The 23,926-nt window shown below is 39.9% G+C and overlaps 1 protein-coding gene across 9 annotated transcripts in view; it reads left to right on the top strand.

Annotated features, from left to right (window-relative positions):
- ELAVL4 (ELAV like RNA binding protein 4) overlaps positions 1–23,926 on the top strand; it is a 154,735-nt gene that overhangs the window by 66,119 nt on the left and 64,690 nt on the right. For 3 of the 9 annotated variants that reach the window (XM_029228944.1, XM_029228949.1, XM_029228941.1), the window contains exon 1: positions 3,657–4,005. The exons of 3 other annotated variants lie outside the window; for them this stretch is intronic. In XM_029228944.1, the coding sequence (XP_029084777.1) occupies positions 3,982–4,005 (24 nt within the window). In that variant the 5' untranslated portion in view covers positions 3,657–3,981. Of the gene's footprint in view, positions 1–292; positions 416–2,952; positions 3,234–3,656; positions 4,006–23,926 lie in introns of those variants that run through there. 3 more of the 9 variants (XM_029228947.1, XM_029228943.1, XM_029228940.1) reach the window with 2 other exon arrangements.

Raw genomic sequence — 23,926 nt, 5'->3', positions numbered from 1 at the left:
TTTCTTTCTTTCTTTCTTTCTTTCTTTCTTTCTTTCTTTCTTTCTTTCTTTCTTTCTTTTTCTTCTCACTGAAGTCAAGGAAATAGAATTCACGCTTCCATTTGTGTTCCTTCCTTTCAGTGCTTTTGGAGAATTTGGTTGTCTTTTTTTATTTGCAGTTTCAGCCGGCTGCTGTTTCCTAGCCCATTGTGCCACGTAAGGCTTCTCCACTGCGCGGAGTAGGTAGTTATTAACGCTGAATTGGCTTCTGGTACAGTCCATCTGGACTCTGTGTGGGAAAGCTGGCTGCCGGCGACTGATGCTGAGATATCTGCAACCTTTGGGATGTGTGCATGGTGGCGAGGGGCTGACTGATATGAGATTACTTCTTTTAAGGGAAATTGTTTTTAATGAGTCAAGAAACTGCTCATTTATGGTAAGAAGGATACAGCGGCACTGGCAGCCCCACAGCTCTGGGATATCATTTTTAGGTTGCCTTAGCTGGTTGAGTGAGACAAGTTTCTTTCTGTGGTGGTGGAGGATTGTGGCGGAAAAAAAAATATCATGCATGACTGGGAGACTCGCCTGCCTGATTCTTGAGATAATATGTTAAGAATCTGTTGCTTTACAAATGTCACACCACTGATGTAGCGGTCAGCCCCTCACTCTGAAAGATGAATGGTACTACTGGAAACGCAATAATAAGGTTGACTTTTCCCAACAATAGGATTCTGCCTTTGTCTTTAGAGAAAAGGCCTCTGAGGACATTTGTGCATTTGTTTGAGGATCCCGTTGAAAGGCTTTAGAGTGGAGGTTTTTGGAAAAGTGATCAATATACAAACTGCATGGATTTTTAGCCTAGCAAAACCAGCTAATTGTTTATACTGTAATATACAGTTACTATTTTGGAAAACTGGCCAGAATACCTTTTGATATCCCTAATGTTAATTTATGGCTCACTAAGTGTGCTGAGATTAGTATGGATGGAAGAAAGGGTTTTTAAGAAATTCCGACTTTTAAAACCTCCAGAGAAAGACACAGTAAATATTTTTGTTCCCAATGAGCTGTTTTTATTTGTGTGTTAGTCAGCATTGTGTTCATGTTTACTTTTCACAATATTTTGATATTGGTGAGATCGTACTCAGAGTTTCTGTTGTTGATTTGGGGCACCTGTACCTGCCCTGTGTACGTATGTTGAGCTCTTTAGAGCACTTAACCTGTGAATTTGTCCTTCATACACAGTTCAAGGGATACTGTAGTACTATTGTGACTTGTAGGACTCTTTATACATTTGTTCAAGAAATTATTTTAAAAGTTTACTTAATTCAGTAGTGTTCCACTTGATGGGATCATAGTTTTAACATTTCTACTTTTCTATTTAACGTACTTTCATTTCTAATAGCTGAATTTATTTATATTCAAGTCTAATAGCTCATGTTGTATACCCAACAGATACTGTTTTATGGTGTATCTGTATTTTTAAAGTGTGTATATATATGTATATTTGTATGTGTGTTCATGAAATAGTAGCTTGGAGAAAATGGCTTTAATTTTCTAATGTAAAGGTTGTTTTCTTTTATAATAATTTTTCACAGACCCATTTATTCTTGGACTTTGAAGCCTAGAGCATAGCATGATTTTCGGCCTATATTTCCACTTGGCCCAATCCCATCCCGCTGTCGACTCCAGCCAAAGATGAAAAATTATGATAAATTATGTCTTTAGTAATATGTGTTACCTCTGTGTATTTATTGAGGAACAAATTGACTAAATTAGGATTTAAATAAATCGTGATAAATTAGCCTTTGGGGTTAAAGTAAAACATAAACTCCTCAGATAAGCCACTTCAAAACCCAAACTAGAACAAAAAACTATACTACTGAAGGCTTGGTAGCATAGCAGTTATGAAATGTATAAAATGGGCAGACAAACTGTATACATCACCACACACTTGCTAAATGTCTCTTTGCAAGTCTTTTAAGAGGCCAAAGAAAAAAGACATCCTTGGAAGGAGAGAAGCAAAATCACGTGTTCAGTTAAGCAAGATGAGCACCCTGTACCGGTTATGAAATGAGGCTGTTGTCAAAAGTGTGTTTTACCTTTCTCTGAAGCAGTAGAGAAAGCAAAGAGAGAATGTATTTTAGTGGATTTTTAAAAATTCAGATCATGCTCCTATCCAAGTTGAGAAATAAATTCATTTAAATAAATCATTCATCATTCTCTGTTTTGAAAAGCTCAGGCAGAAGGCAGAAAGGTAGAGGCTGACAGCTGCCCCCCTTCTCCCCCACAGCTTTTTTTCTTTTTTGTTTATTAGGAAGTAGTTTTCTGAAGCAAACTTGTATGAACCTAGTTAACAGAGCAAGCCTGATCTCAAACTTGCTTTCTTTTGAAACGCTGGCCATATTAGCTGCAGAAGGAGCATGGCTCACTAAAAATCAGCAATATTGGGGAATAATAAAGTTAAAATGTAGATATATTAGCACATTAAAGTGCTTTTGTTGTATCTTTAAGCCCAGAGGCAGGTCATTAAATATGCATTTTGCTAGAAAGCAACTGTCGAAAAAGATAAGGTGGTTGAAAACATTCTATAAGGGAAAAGCGCTCAGTCAGAGGGGTGGGGTGATACAGCCCTCAGGACAGGGGAAAGGGAGAACACTCCCACTGTTAAGGTTTGCAAGCCGCCAGTGACCTGCAGTTGTTACAGTACTTTTGAGCTGGGAGGAAGGAAAAGGTAAATATACAAGTATGGCTGTGTTGCTTCAGCCTGGCCTTAATTACCAGACACAAGAAGCAGTTCAGAAATCTGGTCTCTGTTGTTGTAGAGGTCACCAAATCATTAACATCGTCAATCTGGCAGTAGCTAATTTAAATAGCACCTGATGTTGCAACGCCTCCTTTCGTTTCCCCAGCCAATCAGATCCTGGCTTCAGCTGACAGATGGTCCCATAAATGGATGTAAAAAGGGGAAGCTTCGAGCCAATTTCAGCAAGGCTCTGTTCAGTTGTTCTTATCTACATCCTAGAATCAGGGGTTTCAGCTCACTGCTCCTTTTATTTCTTTTATTTTTCTTTCTCTCCCCCTACCCCCCCAAAATAATTGATTTACTTTACAGTCATCCACACTGTGTTTTGTGGATCTTTAAAAATATATAACAATAGTAGTCATTTTAAAAATATATTCTGAAATCTTTGCAAATTTTAACAGAAGAGTCGAAGCTCTGCGAGACCCAATATTTGCCAATAAGAATGGTTATGGTAGGTATGACTAGATTTATAATCTGTTGTTTGTGCCGCTGGAGGGGAGAAAAGCATATCCACCTTGACCAGTCTTATGCTTGCACAAGACTTCAGTTCTCTGCTGCTGTTTGGTTCCTACATTTACTATCTCTTTTGTGTAGAGAGTGCGGGTAGGTCCTTTTATTGAAAAGCAGTTGGGAAATGGATTGTCATTTTTAACAGGTCATTGTCAATTTTCCCTTCAACATAAAGGTGGGGGTGGGGAAGGGGAGGTGGGCTGAAATAATTGCTGGTTTGTTGAAATAGGTTATATTACCTGAGACCATAATGGCAAAAGAAGGATTTTCTTTTTGTAAGGGAGAGGGGGTTTGTCTATGTGCCTCCTCGGTTTTGTGGGGCTCGAGGTGGCTGCCGCGGGCTTAGGAATCTCTCCATTTCCGTGCTGGAAATTTAAACCTTGAGAGGCAGCTCCTGAATACTGAACGTTGACACGGGCAGTTGTGTTTCGGGGGGCTGCGCATTCAAAACGGCAAAGAGAGTGATTTATTTGGGCTTCAGTAAATGCTGCATCTTGTATTTCAAAGAGTTTCCTGTCATGACCTCATAAAAAAGAGGAGGCGGCTTGTATGTGTAGCGGTGCCTGGCGTGTTGAGTTGTTGCTTCCTTCTCTGGGCAGCAGCTCTGTAAGAAGGAATGTCAGCTTTTACATAACGTTCCTTTCCGCTTTTGACACACTGTGTGAGGGTCCATCTTCTTCTGATCACAGATGGAGTGGAATGGCTTGAAGATGGTAAGTGAAAAGAGGAAGACAGCTTGGAGGTTCCAGCCGTGTGTGTGTGTGTGTGTGTGTGTGTGTGTGTGTGTGTGTTCGTGCGCGCGCATAAGGATGGTGGACTGTGCATCGTAAATCACTGTGCAGATCGTTTGTGTGTGTATGTGTGTGTTTATTAGTGTCTCTCTTTTCTGAAAACCAGAATCCATCTCCAAGTATAATGGCACTGCACGCACACAAGGCACACACACTGCCTCTTTTATCCAACACACATTTTAGCCAAGCAAGGTTGGTGTCTTTTTTGACAATCACAGTGTCACCATCGCTGTTGGCTGGCGTGTCCACCGCCTCTGTGAGCTTTCAACAGAATTGCACGACTGTTAAAGTTAAAGGCACATTTCTTTTTTCAGTCTCCTACTCGGAGTGATGGGGAAGGCTGGGAATGAGGGGTGGAGGAGGTGAGGTTCAGTACCAGCAGATGCAATTGTGGAACAGGACTTTTGGATGTAGAAGGGGAAGTAGAAAACCTTTCTGCCAAAGTAGTAAATCTATTTTTAGCATCATCTTTTTCTGGAAAAAAAAAAGAAGCAGGGAAACTCCTTGAGTGCCGCTCCTGTTGCCTGATGTTGACCCTGAAGATATGGCACGATCAGATGCCACGAGTGCCCACTTTGACTTTGAATTTCACTAGCCATAGCTTTCACAGGGTTTCAAAGCTTGGTATGGGGGGAGGCTGTAAATTCATATCCATCTCACTTATTTTTTGCTAGAAAAGCCTGGGGAGGACTTTTCGCTCTGCATAGATGTTATAACAAAGCTGTGGTCTTTTTCCCATTCTTAGCGGATTGCCTTTGTCTGGCTGCTTGTTTTGATGGGTGTAAAACAAATAAGATTAGACCGAGCAGCCCAACTGAAAGCGATAGCTGGGAGGAAAACCCAATGAAAGGTTGCCGGGGAAACGAACAGAGGAAAAGCCGGGTAGGGAGCAGGTGGCTATCATGAGAACACACTGCAAACAGTGTAAAAAAGGCGGGGGGGTGGGGGGGACAGGACCTTGATTATCTTTGCTGTTCTTTGTGGCCGGCCCAACTTTAATTATTCTTTATAAATAGGTGTTAATTACATTTCTAACTCTGGTTTACAGTGATTTTTAGAAATCTATTTTTAAGCATCTGTTCTGTCTCCCCTGTTGTGTGTGTGTGTTTTTTTTTTTTTTGGTTTAAAAAACAGAGAGAGAAGGAGAGGGGGAAGGGAGGTAGGGAATCTTGCTTTTTTTCTCTCTCTCTCCCTCTCTCTCTTTCCCCTTTTCCCTGCTGTGAAATTGTGCTGCAAAAATCGCAAGGAATCCTGTGAGGCCATTTGAAAAAAATGTAAATTATATTGAATGAAGTTGACGGAAGCATAATAGTGAACTCCCACAGCTGATATGTTCCGCAAATGATTTCTTAGAAATTTCCAGCAAATATCCATAGGAGAAATGTAGGTAGAATACATTTACCCTAAGCAATGATCTTGTGCTAGGTGGTATTGGTGTTTTTCCTAAATCAGATATTGATACTACAGTTCCGGGGAGTTCATTGTATCTCTCATTTTATACCCCGGTAGAAATTACTTTTTAAAATAATAAATGGAAAGCTCTATTCTAGTCTTCTGCTTCGCCTCCCTCTCCATGCCTCCAGCCACAAGATCCGTCAGGCTGCACCCTTGCAACCACTGCCTTCCATTCAGCATTTGGTCCTGGTCTTGGCATAAACTGAGTGAAAAGCTGATTTTTCTTCCAGCGTCTCTGAACGTCTGGGACCCATGTGTGCACTGGGTGACAGGCATCTCTTGCTTTTTCTCTCTCAAAGTGTGCTTTACTAGTAGTCTCTTTTTCTCATGATGGTGGGTACCAGAAGGACTGAAAGGTATATTACTTAGGTGAATAGAAGGTAGCATAGAAACAACTGAAACGATGATCTATTACGGTTTCTTCTGGAGAGACAAATTAAGTACGTGATAATTTTAAGCCCCAGAATGAGAGATTAAAAGACACTGAAATATGCTAAAAGGTTAGGAAATATAATTGGCTTTATTGAAAGTGCTCTTAATTTTTACTCTCTCCATTGCAGATCTCTGCACCCCTCCCATTCTTTCTTCCTTGCAGATGCTTCTTTTTGTTTTGTCTTCTTATTGGGGGATTTTAAAAATTTGTTTTGACTATTGAAGTATTAAAAAAAAAAACTTATATTTTTTGTCATACACTTGAACCTCTTACTCTCATATCTTGAGTGTGTAAACATATGTTGTTGTTAAAAATTAGAATAGTTTTCTGATTATCTCAAATTTATTTTTTTCTGAGAATTTTTCTGCATATTTTAGTTAAGGGGAAAATAATTTCTGTAGGAACTGTCACCTTGGCTTGGGTTGTAAAAAAGACACGTGGTTCTACTGCTGACCTTTCTCGCTTCTTTGTCTTAAAAATATTAATACCTACTACCTGCATGTGGAGGTGTTTCTTTACGGAAGCACAAGGCTGAGTGTGCATTTATTAAGAAATGAAAATCTGATTGGAAATATTTCTGCGAAAAACACCTGACTATATCACAGTTTTAATGATCAGAATATTCTTGTATCTCATTGAAATACAATAGTTAAATCATTTAATATTTAAAATTTTGAATGAACATAGGTGGGGAAATAGCTGAAAAATTTCTTTGAAAATCATTGATTTATAGGACAATTTTAATATCCCGTTTAAAAAAACTAACAAGCAACTTAACCATTCATTTGTGATCTCAGTTCCATTCATTCCTAACTGCCATTCATTCAAGTCATCCTCCTGGCCAGGTATAGATGAGCTTGCTTCTGTTTGATAGTTTTCCAAAGCCTTAAAACTTTTTTCTCTCCCTATAGCCCTTCCTTGGTCCTTTGAATATTCAAGGATTTTGTTATAAGAGGACGTCCAGATTGTTGTGAGGTAATAACAATAGAATTTTTTTTAAACAAAGAGAAAGAAAATGAGCTACACACTTTAGTGTTAAAACTCTTGAAATAGGGTTTGAGACATGTTAGACTTCACATATTTTAAACAGCATTTCTATTGGGGATAATCTATTTGAAATTTTAAATCTGGAAATCAATTGCATGAATGGTGCTTTGTGTGTGTGTGTTTAATATCTCTAAAAGAATTTGTAAGTGAATCAAGGTGTTTTACTCAAATAAGAGTTACCACTGACAATGAAAAGGGTTTCCTCAGGGCAAGTTCTTTTCTTTGGTTTGATTTCTTCCCTTTGCTCTTATTTCCTTATTGTGGGTGGATTCTCCTCCTATATGTGGACCAAAAACTACTCCGTCCATGAGGAGATATGTTGATATGCTGCTTCAGTTAGCCCTTGGCTTCTTAATGCCTTATTTTAATTAAAAAAAGGCTGAAACAAATTATCAGTGTGTACCGCAAGTAAGGAATGGCGGTCTTGATAGAGGTCATTGTACATAGACAGAAGTCCTTTGGCCTTGACAAATTTCTTCATCAGTTTCAATGATCTGTGGCCACCAGGCACTTAATTTATGTGCCTGGACACTTAATATGTACATTTGTTGGTGAGTTGGCCAGCGGATGCTAGACACATGAGTATGCACTGGCAAATGCTGCAATGCAGTATTTTTTCCCAATGTCATTGGGAATTTGGGGGGTATGAGGGGACATAAACAGTCTCAAGCTTTTATCTTACTATTTTCCAGTAGATGGGCTGTGTTGTACAGAGCTGGCCGATTCCCCTTTTGAAAGTGAAGTCAACCTTTTATTGCCCACTATCCATCTCCTATCCTTTTGACAGATACGTGTATGTGAGAGAGAGGGACTGTGTGTGTGTGTGTGTGTGTGTGTGTGTGTGTGTATCATTGTAAGCATTTGTGTTTCTGGAATCCTGCACCTGTCTTAGGTTTTCCTCTTTTGGTATTACCAAATGTGTATACATACTTGCAAGTATATGCGCATCTAAAAATGGAAAGAAAACCAAACTGGGCTGTTTTCCCCTAAGAAGTGGCTTCTCCTCCTCACAAATTCCGAGTTCCTTTATTAGAAAAATACAAAAATTCATGAAAAAGATATATCTAGACCCCACAGACCATTAGACCAAACACCTTTCTTTAGTTGCCACTTGAGAAACCATAAATGTGTAAATCCATAACAATATTTGTGAACTAGAAGCTACCCTGTCAATCAAGGGGTTGGGTTCAAATTAAAATATATGTATATGTGAAATGAGAATTTTGTTTTCTTTGGGAGCATTTGCACCTAATCTTTAACCATTGGTAAAAACAAGGAGGAGGTAGCGTGGCTGTGTTAGCTTCTCGTACTTCATTTTGTGAGTGTGTGTTTTAGGAACATCCTTGTATTTTTTAAATCTCTGTGTTTTAAGGGTAGAGGGCTTTTTATAGGTCAGCAGCTTTTTAAGTGTACAAAGAAAGGTGATCTGTGGGTGGGTGGGAGTTGTCACAAGCAGTAATTGTCATAAGTTAGCCATCTAGAAGTGGAAAGAAGAAAGAAAGCTGGAGGACAAGAGTGGACAGGGGTACCAACATGTGGACCTGCACCTTGCCGGTGTAAGAGATAATGAGTGATAAATCTGAACTGGTGCAGTGTAGGTTGCCCAATAATTTCTCAGAACCTTGACTTTGCAGGTTCATTACTTCTTTGCATGCTTGTTCACACCTTTAATTATATCCAGTTTGGGATGCTAGCTGGGGGCACCAAAGATGAGCCGTTTTGTTGTTTAGTTCATTAAGCATTCAGGCAGTGTGCTCACAATAGCTTTGGAGCATCAGCCATAGAAATCAAGCACTTTGGAAATGAAATTGTTACAAAAGAACAAAAAATGAGAAAGCAATCAGCCAGCTAGCTTGCTTTGGATGTTCACATCCACTCTGCTTAGTGGTAATATTTATGCTGTTCCTTGTACATTCATTAAGAAATAACTTATGCAGGGTCAGTGCTCCTAATAGGCTGCTGGCTTTCTCTCTCTCTCTCTCTCTCTCTCTCTCTTTCTCTCTCCCCTCCCCGTCTCTTTATCTCTGTCTCTCCCCGTGCCCTCTCCCAACTCCTGAGATTTTCACCTTTTGCCAGACCATTTTAGCACTGACCATTTTTGCTTTGGCGAAGAACGTTATTCACATCTTCATTGTATCAAACACCAGAAATATTTTCCTCCCAATGTGGATACCCCTGTACAAGGATCAAGAAATGCTGAATGCCATAAAGGAATTCTTAAATAAATTTTGGTTGAAAAAGCAGTGAAATGTTGAAGAAATAAGGTCAGTGTAATTGTTGTACTTGAATTTTTGTTTTTTGTTGTTCTTGGAAAGCCTTATTTTTAACCACAAAAGTAAAACACAAAAATAGCATATGTGATTTTTTTTTTAATGGACAAAAATTACAAGTCATAGGTCTCTCCTGAAAATAACTTTCCTTGGACTCTGGGTTTGAAAATAACATTTAAAATCAAAGTTCACTTCTTAATTATTCATTTTGAAGCTATAAAAATGTAGTAATTCATAAATATTTTTTCTATAAGAGGTTTAGTTCTTTTTGCAGGATATGAGGAAGCAGAGAAACAATTCCAGTCAAGATGGCGAATTCTGAAAAACACACCACAGCGTGGAGGTTTCCTCTGTTTTGCACTTTGTGGCATTGAATCTACTCCTGCTCATTCTGAGTCAGTTAAACCTTCTATTGTCTACTTTCTTGGAGCAACTAGCCCTTGACGTTATTTTGCCAACTGTGTTCATAGTGGAGGCTGGCTGTCATTTGTTGTTGGATGAAGAAATATTTGTTGAAGACTTACTATGTGCATTTCTTTGAAACACGGAACTCAAAGTCACCATTTCTTCTGACACTAATCAAAAGATATATTAGAGGCTAAATCTCTGTAGGGATAACATTGGGTGAGGGATTTTAAGGTTGGACATCATTCAATGAGGTTCATGTCAAATTATGGGAAAAGATCTGTTGAAGCATTCAAGTACATTAGTGTTTTTCCTTTTGTATTTATAAGAGTCTATGCATGACTCTAAAAGATAGAAATAAAAGCTATTCCGGGCATTTTTGTCTATAAGGTTCCATGTATCCAGATTTCACTCTTAGGAAAAGGTAAAGTTTGGACAGTTGGAAAGAACTTGTCTATCCGCCGTCAGCTGCCCATGGAGCTTGGCTAGATAACCTGTTAATTTTACAGAAATAAGAATGCCTTGCTTCTGACAGAGATGACTCTTAGAATAACTTTTCCCATGTTACTCTCCAGGGACAATTTGAGAAGATAGTGACCTCCTTGGCATACCCCTGTGCAAACTTTTTTTAGCTGTATAGAAGTACAGTTGATATAACCCCTGTGCAAACTTGACATTTTCTAGTGGAGAGTTACTTTGTCATACATACCTAGATACTGTGTGCAGTGTGTATACGTGTGTGGTATAGATAGACAGCCATGACCCCCGATGTGCCCCGGGAAGTATCAGTAATGGCTTCTCAAGTAACCTGCGTTTTCCTAAGCTGCCAGTCTAAACCCTTTAGAGTTTTGCTTTCTAATTTGTACATGAAAAATAACTGAGTTGAACTTTTTCTTCTAGTGCCCCCTTTGAAGATACAACAGTAGTAAATACAGCTTTAATGATAAACTTTAGCTCTAAGTGCTATTGAAAAGTCTGTAGTGGAAAGCCTGAGAACTTGCAATCTTTACTAATGAAACTTTCATTAGGAAAGTGCTCACTTAAAATGGAGTAACCGACTAAGTCCCTGTAATTTGTGATTTTGACCAGATCTGACTCATCTTTTCTTATGTTACTTTTTGTAATACAGCCAACCACACATCTAAAATTCTGGATATTGTGCATGTCTTCAATATTAATTATCTATGTTGATGCACTGGGTACAGACAGTACAATTCCCACAAGTCCACATTCTTACTGTTACACTAAAACAAAAGTGATATTTATGAATAGTATTGGGAAAGTTGTCCTATAGTAACTGTTCCCCAAAGGAAGCTTTACATAAATATTCATTTATTATTCAGGATATTAAAAGGGAATCCTTAGCTTTTACTTTTTAATTTGGGCTAAAATATGTAAATTGGTTTTATTTTGGAGTTGCTCTGTTTTAGGTGGCTTTGGGGAAGGATAACTTTCTAGCTTGATTATATTTTAATTGTCTCTGTGGTAGAAAAGGTTCCAGACCCGAAACCAACCTGGTTATTGTGATTAGAAACCAGAGGGCCAGTGTACAGATGGGACTAAAAACATATTACATCAACTGGTGCACGTGTAGAAAAATTAGATTTGTTTCTAACTAGATACCACTATTCCCATGTTCTTGTTAGCAGAGGCCAGGGAGCCACAAGTCTGCCTTGGGCTCGGAGGACCTTCACAGGGCGCCTGTACAGGCAAGCCTCTGGAAAGATTGCTCTTTGTCTTAAGAAACCAGGACGTGCAAAGGACTTGAGTCAGGTGAACTTGGGTTAGAATCCTGACTTTTCCGAATAGTAATAGGGCGATCTCGGATGAGGTACTTGAACTTTCTGAGCCTCAGTTACCTCATCTTTAAGATGGGAATGATAATGCCTGACTCACAGGGGTTCTGTGAAGATCAGTTGAGAAACAGTATTTGAAGGCACCAGTCACATACAGGAGTTGAAAATTAAAGGTGCCTAGAGGACATTCACTCTCTTTCAGTCTGTAGTCATTCTATCCTCCGTGCCAGATGTCCTGGGGAGAAGTGACATTGCATGCTACCCTCACGGTCTCCATCCTCTCCCCAGAACTCATGGGGTTGGGGGTTGTGTTTGACACACAGTGGTTTTTAAACATAGACAAGCCCTCAGTTCTTCCCTGGAATTGTGTGACTTTATTAAGTTTTCTATATTCTCCTAGGTTTTTGCAAGGTACATCCATGATCTCCTTTGGAGTTCGAATTAACTCGGGATTTAGTCATTAGAAAAAGGGTGAACATAAAATTAATTTTAATTGATGCTGTTTTCCCATTTCTTGATAGAGTCTGTTAGGAACTTCATAACTCATCCAGAAAGAAAATAAAAAGAAGTTAAGGTTAATTGATATGGTCTCATCTTTGTTGTCTAAGATAGATAGATAGGGTGAGTGAGTGAGTTATTTGACTTTGGCACGGAAACCAACTTACTTTGGACCTATTTTTCCCCTTCACCACATCAGCTTTTTTTCCTCTATCCCTCTTTTCCCCAGTAGGCTGAATTCTGAAGTTCTGTTTCTCAAGGAGTGGGGAAGAGGTTGAGGTAGAAACCGGCTTAATGAGGTTTTTCTAACTTGCCATCAGTTTTTCTTCTCCTGCTTGGTGAGGCAAGATGATGGATGGCTTTGGCAGTATAAACAGCTCTAGAAGTGATTGGATTGACTGAGAGGTGTGGGAGATGGGAGCGGAATGCTGGCCCTCAATTTATTAGCCTCCCATTTAAAGGAAGAAAAGAGAAAGGAGGAAAATCACCCCAAAGGCCTTGACATAGTTGTTGATCACACACACATGGGAAGGGGTATGGGTGGTGTCAGGACTGGTGTTAGGCCAAGCCTAATTTAGTTTATACCTTTCCCAAGGTTCTGAAGGGGGAAATAAATAGGCACATAATAAATTCACAAACTGTTTTAAATTGGGACCTGTTGCTGTCACCAGTGAGGATGAAGAAATAACACAAGTAGTCCCTTCCGAGGATTCAAGAATTAAACTGAAAACATAACCTTAGACTACTGTTTTAGTGTCGTGGATTTTGAATTCCACTTCATATGATCATAGGAAGGATGTGAAGGGAGCAATTTTCTTTCCTTCAATTTAATACTTAAAACTAGGGGAAGGGATTATAAATTGATCTGATCCCCCAGGTGCCATTTTGCAGGTCCTGTGTTTTTATGAAAAAGACCCTTTACTGTGAAACAGACAGACAGTTGAACTTTTTCTCTTTCCACATGTATCTGTTTCAAGGCTTCAGCAAGATTCATCAAAGGATTTTGTAAGCAGCCTTGTATGTGGTATGCAAGCTCTCTGGAAGAATTCAGTTGATTTTTAGACTGTGTTTATATGGGCAGAAATATATCTGTGGAAGAAAGGGGCTTAAATTTGAGAAGGTAGAAGACCTTTTCACATATTTTGTCCTAGGGAAATCTCATACCTATTAATGAAAGACCAAAAAGAGATGATTGGGTGAGTGATTTGAGCAGGTGAATGGACAGGGAAGTAGCAGGTAGATATTCTTAGGATCTCCTTGCCAGATAAGGGTTTGCATTATTTAAAAGTGACCCATATTTAAACCCATATTTGAATCTCAGTTCCTTCTTGCTTTATACCTCTGGCTTAAGGTTATCTGCAAGAAGATAAAAAAAGACTTCTAGCTTAGAAGAGCTTTAATAAGAACTCTTGAACAGGTGAACTTTGGAGACACGGACTTGCAGTTGGTATAATCTTAACAGTACTGCTCCTGAACTATCAGTTGTTCAAGAATAGAGGAGCAAGTTTGCATTTCTAGAACGTCAGCTGTTCTCAGCACAGTTTTGCTGTAATGGATCTGTGACTATGGAGATCATTTCTCATATTCACTTAACATTGCATAATTTTGACCCTGTGATGGCCGCTTAATCTCTTTAATGTAGTTAGGGCAGGGACTGTTAACCCCTTTTTATAGAAAATAAAGCTCGGCCGCCTGCCTTAGGTTACATAGTTAGCAATATCAGCAGTCCTAGATCCAGAGTGTTTGGGAATACATCCAGCTTGGCCAAAGTTTACTTCTCGGGGAGCGAGGGGGAGCAATTCCTTTTTCAGATCAAATTTTTCAGTGTGGAATCAGCAAACACAATTGTGTGTCTATTGCATATAAACCACACTCTAGGTGCCTCCTGGAATGTCACAGTATTTTAAACATACTCTAGTATAGTGGGTAAGGACATGACAGAATGTGAAAATTGTCTCAGCAGAGGAGGTACAGTGTGCACAAGAGGGAGACATTCACTGTTGTTGGAGGAAATGCCATTGGAGTGGAGCCAGGAAAGATGGATAGGCAGAAGAATTAGGACAAAGGGGATTCCGTGTGGAGGGAAGAGTATGAGTAAAAGCACAGAGGTGGGAAATTACTTAAGGAATAAGTAGTCTGGTATGAGTGCAGCATAGGATGTGTAAAGGTGAAGCTTGAGAGACGGGTAAGAGCTATGGTTTAAGGTGGTTCGGGTGTTTTGACTTGGTTTTGACTTTAATTGGTAGCTATGCAATGTCTTAGATCAGAAAACTAGAGTTTCCTGATGGTTTAGCAGGGTCAAGACCTGTCTTTATTTAATCATGATTTCTTAGAGGTTGAAGTCACCATAAAGATGCTTCTAAAATAGATATTGGTTATTTAGAGGGAATCGGCGTTAAAGCACTCTTCTGGTCACGGTGTGATGTTATGATGATACTACTCATTGGTACAGTCACGCTGAGAATTGCTTTTAGGGTTACAATGCCAAAGAGCGGTAGGAGGGAAAATATCGACTTTATTTCAGATCATAAAGAAATGTGCCATTAGAGGAGTTTGCTGCATTCTCTCACCAACAGGTACCAGTGCTCATTTTGTGGGATGTGTGGCCAGAGAGCGGATGGTGGTGGTTTTGGAATAAACTGATTTCCTCCAGAATAGAAAAGTACCCGCTTCAGACTTCCAAGTGCATGTGCCGAGGCATGCTTGTCTCCTCTGGTAGTCTGGGAGCCCTGGAGGGTGGAGATCACGTCAAATGCTCTCTTATTTCAATGTTGGGCACATGATAGGTACAATAAATGTTTGTCGAATTATCATAATATTTTTAAAGAGTCTGAATTGCAGAGTTAGAAAACTTGTGAATCTTGGATCTGTCATCAATTTGTGGGAGTCTATTTAGTCCAAGTCACCTGACCTTTCTGTATTTCAGTTTCTTAATATGTAAAATAGAATTAATACAACTTCATAGCTTGATGGGAGGATTAGTTAAGCTATATCCTTAATACACTTGAACAGACAGGATAACAATATTAGTTAAATTACTAAGTTCTAGTTTGCCTAAAATTGTTTTACTGAGTCTTGACCAGAATTTTTAAAAATTAAAACAACAAATGAAATAGAAATGAAAATTTCAGTGGCTGGTACTTAGTAAGGGCATTATTTCATGAAACTTTTGTTTCAGTTACCTATGTTCTGAGTTGTGATATGAAGTTGCTGTGTTCAATATACTACTTAATTTTTTTTACTTTGTTGGATCATGGTTAGTAAAACACTGTTCTAGATGATAATGATCTCTGAATTATCCAAAGGGAAAAAAACCAGTCAACTTTTTTCAGAGCTATGCAATGCAAATTCTCTAGTATTTTCCAAATTATTAAAGAAAGGATGACTTCTGATTATTTTAGATTTAATGTGGAACATCGTATTCTAAATCTTTGAAAGTTAATGTCTGCATGATATATGTTGGGGCTTTCTATTAATTACAATATTTATTAACTAGCAAATCTCATTCCTTTGTCGAGCTATTTTAGCTGAACCTGCAAAGTAATGATAATAATGACAGTAATAAGTAGTGGAGGTGACCTAGATGTGAGACTAGAAATAACGAAATAAGCTTTCATTTGTTGAGCTCTTACTATGAGTCAGGCACTGTCAGACAGCATCCCTTTTAATCCTTAGAACAACCTTAAAAGGTAAATGTTAATTTTCCTGTTTTATGGATGAGCTAACTGAGGTTTTGGAAAGTAAATTAAAGTTATATAGCCAATAACTGATTGGGCAAGGATTCGATTTGAACCCAGGTCTACTTCCAGAGCAAGATTTTAAAGTTCCATGAAGATGTATTAAGATGCCTGCTATGTATTAGCACTATACTCCTCTACAAAGATAGGTGGGTCAATTGGTCTTCACCCTTGAGGGTTTACTACCTGCCCTTGAGATTTTTCTGTGCATGAAAGTAAGTAAAATGTGATTTAATCATAAGAGGACAGGCACAAAGACTCTCATACTAAGTATTTTATTTTTGGAAGTACTGAGAAAAGTGCCTGGAAAATAGTAGGTATTCAGTAAAGATTTATTAAGCTGAATTGAAATTGGATTAATTCTTACCTGGTGACTGGGGAGAGAATGGGACAATACTGGGGAAGCTTTGTGCTAAAGAGCGTCTTTACCTGCAAAGTGGCAGATCTATCTGTCCTAGAGCCATTCAGTGCCTTTTGGAATTCCTAGAATGGCAGCAAGGAAAGCCAACTGGAGTTCAAGAACTCAAATTATAAACTTCAAGTTTCATTCAGGCAGAGAGAACTTTTTCCATTTTGGTATAAAAAGAGAATCCTGTGACAGAGACATTTGGAGAATGATAAATGAAGGGTAGCCTTCCTTAGAATTTAAAATAACAATAATAATTGTTGTTGTTAATTTTACTATACCACTTACTAACCTTATAACCTCAAGCAAGTCACATTACCTCTTTGAGCCTCAGTTTCCACATCTGCAAAATATTTCTCCTTCTCAGCGTTGTTGTGAGGATTAAATAGATCCATCTGATAAATATTTACTAAGCACTTACCATTTGGTGGTCTCTGAGGACTTAGTAAAGGAGACATAGCCCACTGCCCTCAAAGAACTGAGTATCTGGTGAAAGTGCTGTGAGAGTAGGATTCGGACCCCCACCATGTGAACAGGCCACCACTGAAAGAACGCAACACCCTGCAGTCTGCTTTTGTGTGCATGTCATGGTCATGCATGCATCATTAGAAGTTCAAGTTTATTGAGGGTGCTGTGACAGTCATCTTCTTATCCCCTCCTCCCCCTGGGACCCAGCCTTGCCCAGTGGTACAATGTTACCTTATATAGTTGTCACTCAATGAATCCAGCCCAATTCAGCAAATATTTACCAAGTTGTTCGGGTACTGTGCTGGGGAAGGGAGAGTAACATTTGCTGAACAGAGTTGAGTTTAAAATGACTTTAGAGCGCAAAGGGGGAACAGTATCATGAGGTGGTGATAAACTACACTAGTGCTAAAAATGCCCGTGATCTATTCAGGAAGAAAATAGGGCCCCAAAGAAAATTCGGCAGGGAGCCTAAAAAAATAATGTATTCTTTCTGTTTCTCAGTGCTGTTTTGTTCGCATTTCACGGGGAGCCAGTGTATTGCTACCGGCACAGAGTTGAGATGCGATCGCAGAGATGGCTACTTTAGATTAATGGCTCAGGACCAAGCCCTGCCACCTTCACCAGGCCCAGAAGACCCTCCATGGCCTGGCCCCTGCCCTCCTTTCCAGCCTCCCATCCTGCAGCTCTCTGCCTTCCGTTCATTCTCCACTGTGGAACTGCGCCATGCTCTTCTGTACTTATGCCCAAACGATCCCTGGGTCTCAAACATACTTCTGCTTTTCTTTACCTGACTTCATGAGACAAATCGGAGGTGACTTCTCACCCAGGAAAGATTGTCTGAGTGATGCAGGGTTAGAGCTCCTCTGTTAGCCCTGTGGTATCCTTCCATCATTGGTCTTCCACATGGTATAATCAATTGTTGATTTTTCTGTTTTACCACCACCTCAACAGTCAGGACTGGGTTTATCTCTCTTCCTGGCTCAGTAGGTGCTCAGTAAATAATTGTTAACTGAGTGATATAGTTGGATGTCTGTTAGATTGTCCATAAATGGGTTCTTACCAGGTGCGCTGTTAACCTCTAGCCTATGAGAGATGTGTTGGACCCAAAGCCCCCTTATCAAGAAGACTGGTTTTGACACTCCTGTTGCTTACCAACCACAGTCTGTGACTTTTAAGTTGAAGGTCTTGAGTATGTCTGTTTACGTGAAACTTTTCCTGAGCACCGTGACTCACCTGTGATTCCTCAGTAATTCTTCTTTCCTCTAGATTCCTTTGTCACTTGCTCTCTCTACCACGCAGTTAACAATGATATATCACAATAATGGCAGCCCTTTATTGTGTACGTGTCAGACTTTGCAAAAGAACTTTACTTAGGTTATCTCGTTAAACCTCACAACAGTTCTAGGAAGCAGGTATTTTTATTCCCATTTTGAAGAAAGAGCACCATGTAGCTTACATAACCTACACAAGGTCACATGGCTAGGAAATGTCAGACTTGGAATTCCAAGCCTACTCTGTTTGATTCCAAAGCCCATGTTCTGTCTCCCTGTATCTATTACTCACCTCTTAAAAGGTGGGGACTAAAAAGAGGCATTTAGCCTAGTGGTTGTTAATATTAATAAGGACCATTTAGCCTAGTGGGACTTTTGATCAAGATTGCCAGGGTTCAAATCCTGGCTTTACCAGCTGTGACCTTGGGCAAATCACTCACCCTCCCTGTGCCTCCATTTCTTCATCTTTAAACTAGGGTTCTTGTGAGGATTTGATGGACCAATGTATATTAAGGATTAAAAACAGTGTTCAGCATATAAAGTGTTAATGACCATTATTATTATCATACAATATTAATTTTTGTCCCATTCTTCAAATATTTGTTTAGTGCCTGCTATAGGCCAGATACTGGTCTAGGTGCTGGAGATACAGTGGTGACTAAGACATGCCATCATGGAGCTTTCATCTTACAGAGGGAAGACAGACAACAGAGTAAATAAATAAGTGGATATTACTAGATAATACATATTTTGTGATATCTTAGTTCACATAATGAAATGCTATTTTAGTATATATGTGCTGAAGCGAGCACTGGAATGCTATTTTAAAAATACAGGTAATGGAGAGTGGCACTAATGAGCACGTGTTTGTGGACACACAGGGAGGACACAACAGTTCAGCCAATGTCTTGCTTCTGCTTCGTGAGGTGGAGCAGTCCATGCCCTGCTCTGAAAGGCTGGGCTTTACATGTCCAGCTGCTGATTCTTGGGATGACAGGCTCGCCTTACCTGCACTCAGTGTGGGGTGGTCATCCCTGGGGTGGCAGGAAATTAAATGATTAGGTTGAGGTGTCTGGGCCTCAGGAAAACCCAACATAGAGAACTCATAAATAGGCCAGGGGTCTCCAGTCTACAGGGGAGAGACTCCACTCTCTTTCCCTACAGTTGAGGCTGTAAAATGGAATAAATGTCCTGAAATGATCAGAAGGATGTTTTGGCCAATCATTCAGCTAAAGACAGGGTCAGCTGGGATGTTTTGTCAAATAATTTTGTAAGATCTCTTGATAGCTCTTTGCAGGAGCCTGGACCTAAAAAGTGCAGTGGTCATTGACACTATCATGGGATTCTTCATGTTCGTAAGAGCATTATAGTGGTCAAGAGCATGAGCTTGGGAGTCAGAGAAATCAAGGTTTTTTTCCTTCCCTGCTTACTTGTAGTGGGGTCTTGTAAAGTCACTAACTTGTCTGAGCCTCAGTTTGTCTATAAAATGGGGTTAATAATACCTACTTAAGTGGCTTGTTCAGAGGATTAATTGTTAGCATATGTAAAGAGCCTGGTTCAGAGCCTGGCTATGTAGTAGGCTTTTAATAAAGAAGAATTTTTTTTATTAAGTTCAGTCCCCTCAGGGTGTGCATTTTATATATCGGTTGTTTATTGCGGGGCTCACAGGGGGAGACTTAGACTAAAATATGTGAGCTCCTTCCCATTGTATAACCTTCAAAAACGAGAGCAGGTAACCTCAAAACCGAGGATATATCATCTCAGAAGGATTGTGGACACCAGAGGAAAATAAGATTTGATTTGCTCCAAATCAGTATGGTGGAGACTGGAACAGCCAGTCTCTGTCACAAAGCTGTGTTGGCTGCATCCTCCTGGAGTCACAGGCCCTTAGAGGCCTGAGGCTCTGTGAAGAAAGGCACTTGATAAAAGGGCTTTGGGATCTGAAATCCTGAGTTCAGTTCTTGATTCTGCTACTTTCTAGTTTTAAGTTTAAGTACTTATAAATGTGTGTTGTCGTAGGTCAAACACGTTCAGGCAAAGGATCCTATTCTAACGGGAATTATAAATAAATCTACTTGATGCCCCAGTGTGAGCAACTGAAGAATATTAGTTCTACAATATAGATAGAACCCTCTATATGTTTTTATTTGCTCTCTCCATCGTGTATACTATTGCATAAAATTAGATTAAAATCTTAAGATTAAAAAAGAGAGAGATACAGCTTATTCTTATCCCAAAGCGCCTTTGTTTTTGTTAGCAATGTGTAGACTTAAAATTACTTAAAGCAAACTCTCCGTTGAAGACTTTTAACAGTAGAAGAATCCTTGTCTGCGCATTTGATAGCACACCTTTTGTGCAGAGCACTGGATGAAGCCCTAAATATTTTCCTCCTCTTGTGGTTAGTGGCATGTTAGTATCGTGATTCTCAGAGAATTTATTTGACCCCCCTGGCCATTAGTTCACATTTGTTTTGAGTTTGATGCCTGCACTCATCTAAAATAAACAGAGCAGGAGGAGTGAAGAAAAGGCTTAAGAAAAGGATTTAAAAATATAGAACTACACGTTCCTCTTACGGTTTTCTCAGCACACTGCAGTCTGGTGAGTTGGGGAAAAGGAAGTCTCTTCTGACGTCCTTGTGCTGTCTCCCTCTAAACTCTCCTAACACCCTACCCCTGCTTCTGATTACCGATTCATTTAGTGGGCTTTGGTTGAATTCTTTCTCTGTACTGCATGCCGGGAGCAGGAAGTCAAGCAAAATTCAGGCCCTGCTCTCAAGAAGCTCCTAGTCCGTGGAGAGGCAGGCAGGTAGACTGTGACTGAATGCAGGGTGGTGAGTATCACAACAGAGGACAGAGAGGAGGTTCCCAAGATTGTGTGGGTCAGGGAGGCTGGCTTCAACTGAATTTTGCAAAATGGCAGGGTTATTTAGATGGTGGTGGGAGAAGCATTTTAGTTGGGGGGAGAGAGAGCACACATGCAAAGACATGGAAGGGACATAACACGGAAGGGACATACAGCAGGAGGCATTCAGAGTAGGGCACTTGCCTTATTGCATTTTGGAACTTTGTTTACAGATCTATCTGCTAATCACTCAAGACCTGAATTCCTAGAGGGCAGGTATCAAATGCCCTGGAACTCAATTATCTAATAATAATAAAATATTTAATCTTTGCCACATTCCTGTGAACTCTACCAATATTGAGAAAACTGAGACATAGGACTGTTAAGTAACATGCCCAAGGTCACACAGCACAACAGGGATTTGAACCTGGGCATTCAGGCTCTGGTGCCTGTGTTCTTAACCATTATGCTATGCAATAGGTAAGTATTTGAATTGATTTGATTTGAATGGATGTAGAAGTAATTACATGATGATGTAGTCTCTCATTTGTTTAAAAAAAATAACGTGGCCGGCATGCCAGCCTCTGATAGTTGTTGCAGCAAAATATTAAGAAGCCCCCTTGGCTTTGGCTTTGGCTTGTGTGACATGTAGAAACTCTCACAGGTGGAAATGTTCTCTGGGCTCTTAATCGCCAGACTTTAGCCAGATTCAAACCCGAAGTGAAAATGAAATATGAGTTTAGGCCCGAAACAGAGGAAATCAGAGGTCAAAGGAATCTGGAGGTGAAGAAACAGAGGCTGTAAAGACGGCCTTACACAGAAAATGGAAGATCCCTGGCCTTAAAAATACAGTCTTTTGAGACAGTTTGAAAGAAGGTGAGGGAAACAATAATGATAAGTACATATAGCTTTAGAAGATGAAAGTGCTCCTACTTTTAAATTGATTTTGAAGAGGAGAGAAAGAGAGATGAGAGAGGTTTCACTATGGAGAGCAGAGAGCCATCCATTCACTCGTTTATTCTACCAACAAAACCTGGAGCTGGTCCCTGGGGTTACAAATGAATCAAACACAGTCCCTGTCCTCAAGGAGCTCACAGTCCAGTGATAGAGAGAGATAGGAAGATGGAGAGTCCCGATGCTATGTGCTAAATGTCCGTGTTAGAAGTGTGTACAAGGGAGAGAGGAGGGAGCCGTGATGGGGTGCTGAGGAAGGTTGTGTTAGGCCTGTTGATGAGAGAGGAGGGCCTTCCGGGCCAGCAAGAGTGTTTTGCAGAGTGTGGCATGAGAGAGAACACAGTGTGCTCTGGTTTGTCATTGCTGGCTGCAGAGTGAGATTTCTAAGGGCTTGTGGAGGTTATGGTGGGTAAGGGAGGAAGATGGGAGTCAGTAACAGGAAGACCCCAGTTCCAATCCCAGCTCTGAACATTGTGAGCAGGGGCTAGTCATTCTACCCTCAGTCTTCTCCTTAACTCTTAGTTTGCTCACCTATAAAATGCAATGGTGGGTGGAAGGAGGACATATCCCATCCATCTCTGAAGATCTTCATGAAGATTAAAAGGGGTGTTGGGTGTGACTGTGCTTACAAACTCCCCTGCATCTAGCGTGTGATTTAATGAATTCTTTCCAGTGGCTTTGTAAGGGTTCGTCTCGTTTCTGCAGGGAGATGACACTTGCTGTGTTATCTCTGCACTTGCCACCACGCCTTTCCGACGGTGGCCTGGAAAATCCTCCTGAAGGGTATTTGGTCCATGTAGCTGCCCCTTGGGGTCCACAGGAGGGAGGAGCCATCCAAGTGGACCAAGAATACCCCCACTCTCTCACCCTGAGCAGGTCCATGTGGAAAGCCAGGAATGCCCACCATATTCAGTATACAGAGCAGTGTGTCGATTTCCTGAAATATCCCATGAAAACAAGAGGGTTTTCATTTTGAGAAATCAGAAACCCTAATGACTGCTTATTGCATTTGAAGTATCTAACTTTAACCCATTCACAGTAGAGAGTTTTTTAAAAGAGGAAAGTGTACCAGAAATTGTCTGTAAGTGTTAAAAATGGTGCTTTCATTATTCTTTTTTTTTCAAGTTCACTTAATCTCTCCTCCTTTGCTCTATATTTTCCTGACTGGTATTACTGTGAGAACTTATTAGTTAATGTTTGTGAAGCATTTTGAAAATGGAAATAGCCATCGACATAGTGATGAGTAGTAACGTTTTTAAGTGTTCTTTTCTATTTCAGAAATTAAATTCCAGGGATAAATCGTACCAGCTCTCAGATTAGTCAACTTTGCCACCTGCAACACATTTTAATGGGCACATATTTTCAGTATGTTATGTTTTGGACCAGGAGAATGAACATGTATTAAGTGCTTACTGTGTGCTGAGCTCTGAGCCCAATGCCTTAAATTTGTTATTTTCAATCTTCACAGTAACCCTGCAAGGCAGACAGAAAATTGTTCGCATTTTTCAGATGAGTAAATTTGAATTGCACCTCAGAGAGTCTTAAGTGGCTGAGCCAAGGTCAAGGCTGGAGCTGGTTTTCAAACCCAGATCAGATAGACTCCAAACCTCATGCTCTTTCCATTATACCATGTAGAATTTTGAATTAAGATCTTTCCAGTAAAAACAATTTATTTGGCAGTATTTACTGACTAATAGCAGACACATAGCCTAGAATGTTTTTAATCGGATTAGATCATTTACTTTCTCTGAGACTACTGGGTTGCATTTTATGCTGATAGGAATTGTTTCCTCAGACGTGGAAGTTTAGGGAAGGGCACAGAATTTGGTTTCAGACTTGAGTTCAAGTTGCGGTTCTGGCTGAGTGACAATGGACACTGCCTGAAGCCTCATTTCTCCATCATGTGTAAAGTGACTTCACTTCTTCAATCCTCAGTTTCCTCAGCTGTAAATGAGAGGAGTGACAATTACCTACTTTGCAAAGTTGTGGGAGAATTAAGTGAAGTAATGTACGTGGAGATACCTGTTACCATTTATTGTGTGCTAACTGTTGGCAGTATTGGACGGACTTCGTGGTAATTGCTTGCCTAGACATTTTCCTGTGTAAACCAAACAGGATCTCCGTTTATTGAGCCTTTGCCATATTCCAGGCAGGGACTTTGCTAGGCACTTTGTATGTGCTTCTCCTTACCATATTTATGACATTATATAATAATTACTTATTTACTTATTTATTTACTTCCTTGCAGGCAGGAACCTCTTT

The sequence above is a fragment of the Monodon monoceros genome, unplaced genomic scaffold (assembly GCF_005190385.1).
Source record: "Monodon monoceros isolate NGI ecotype Baffin Bay Population unplaced genomic scaffold, NGI_Narwhal_1 Super_Scaffold_18, whole genome shotgun sequence".
Lineage (NCBI taxonomy): Eukaryota > Metazoa > Chordata > Mammalia > Artiodactyla > Monodontidae > Monodon > Monodon monoceros.
Note: the sequence above shows the minus strand (reverse complement) of the source record. Positions and strands in the feature narration are given on the sequence as shown.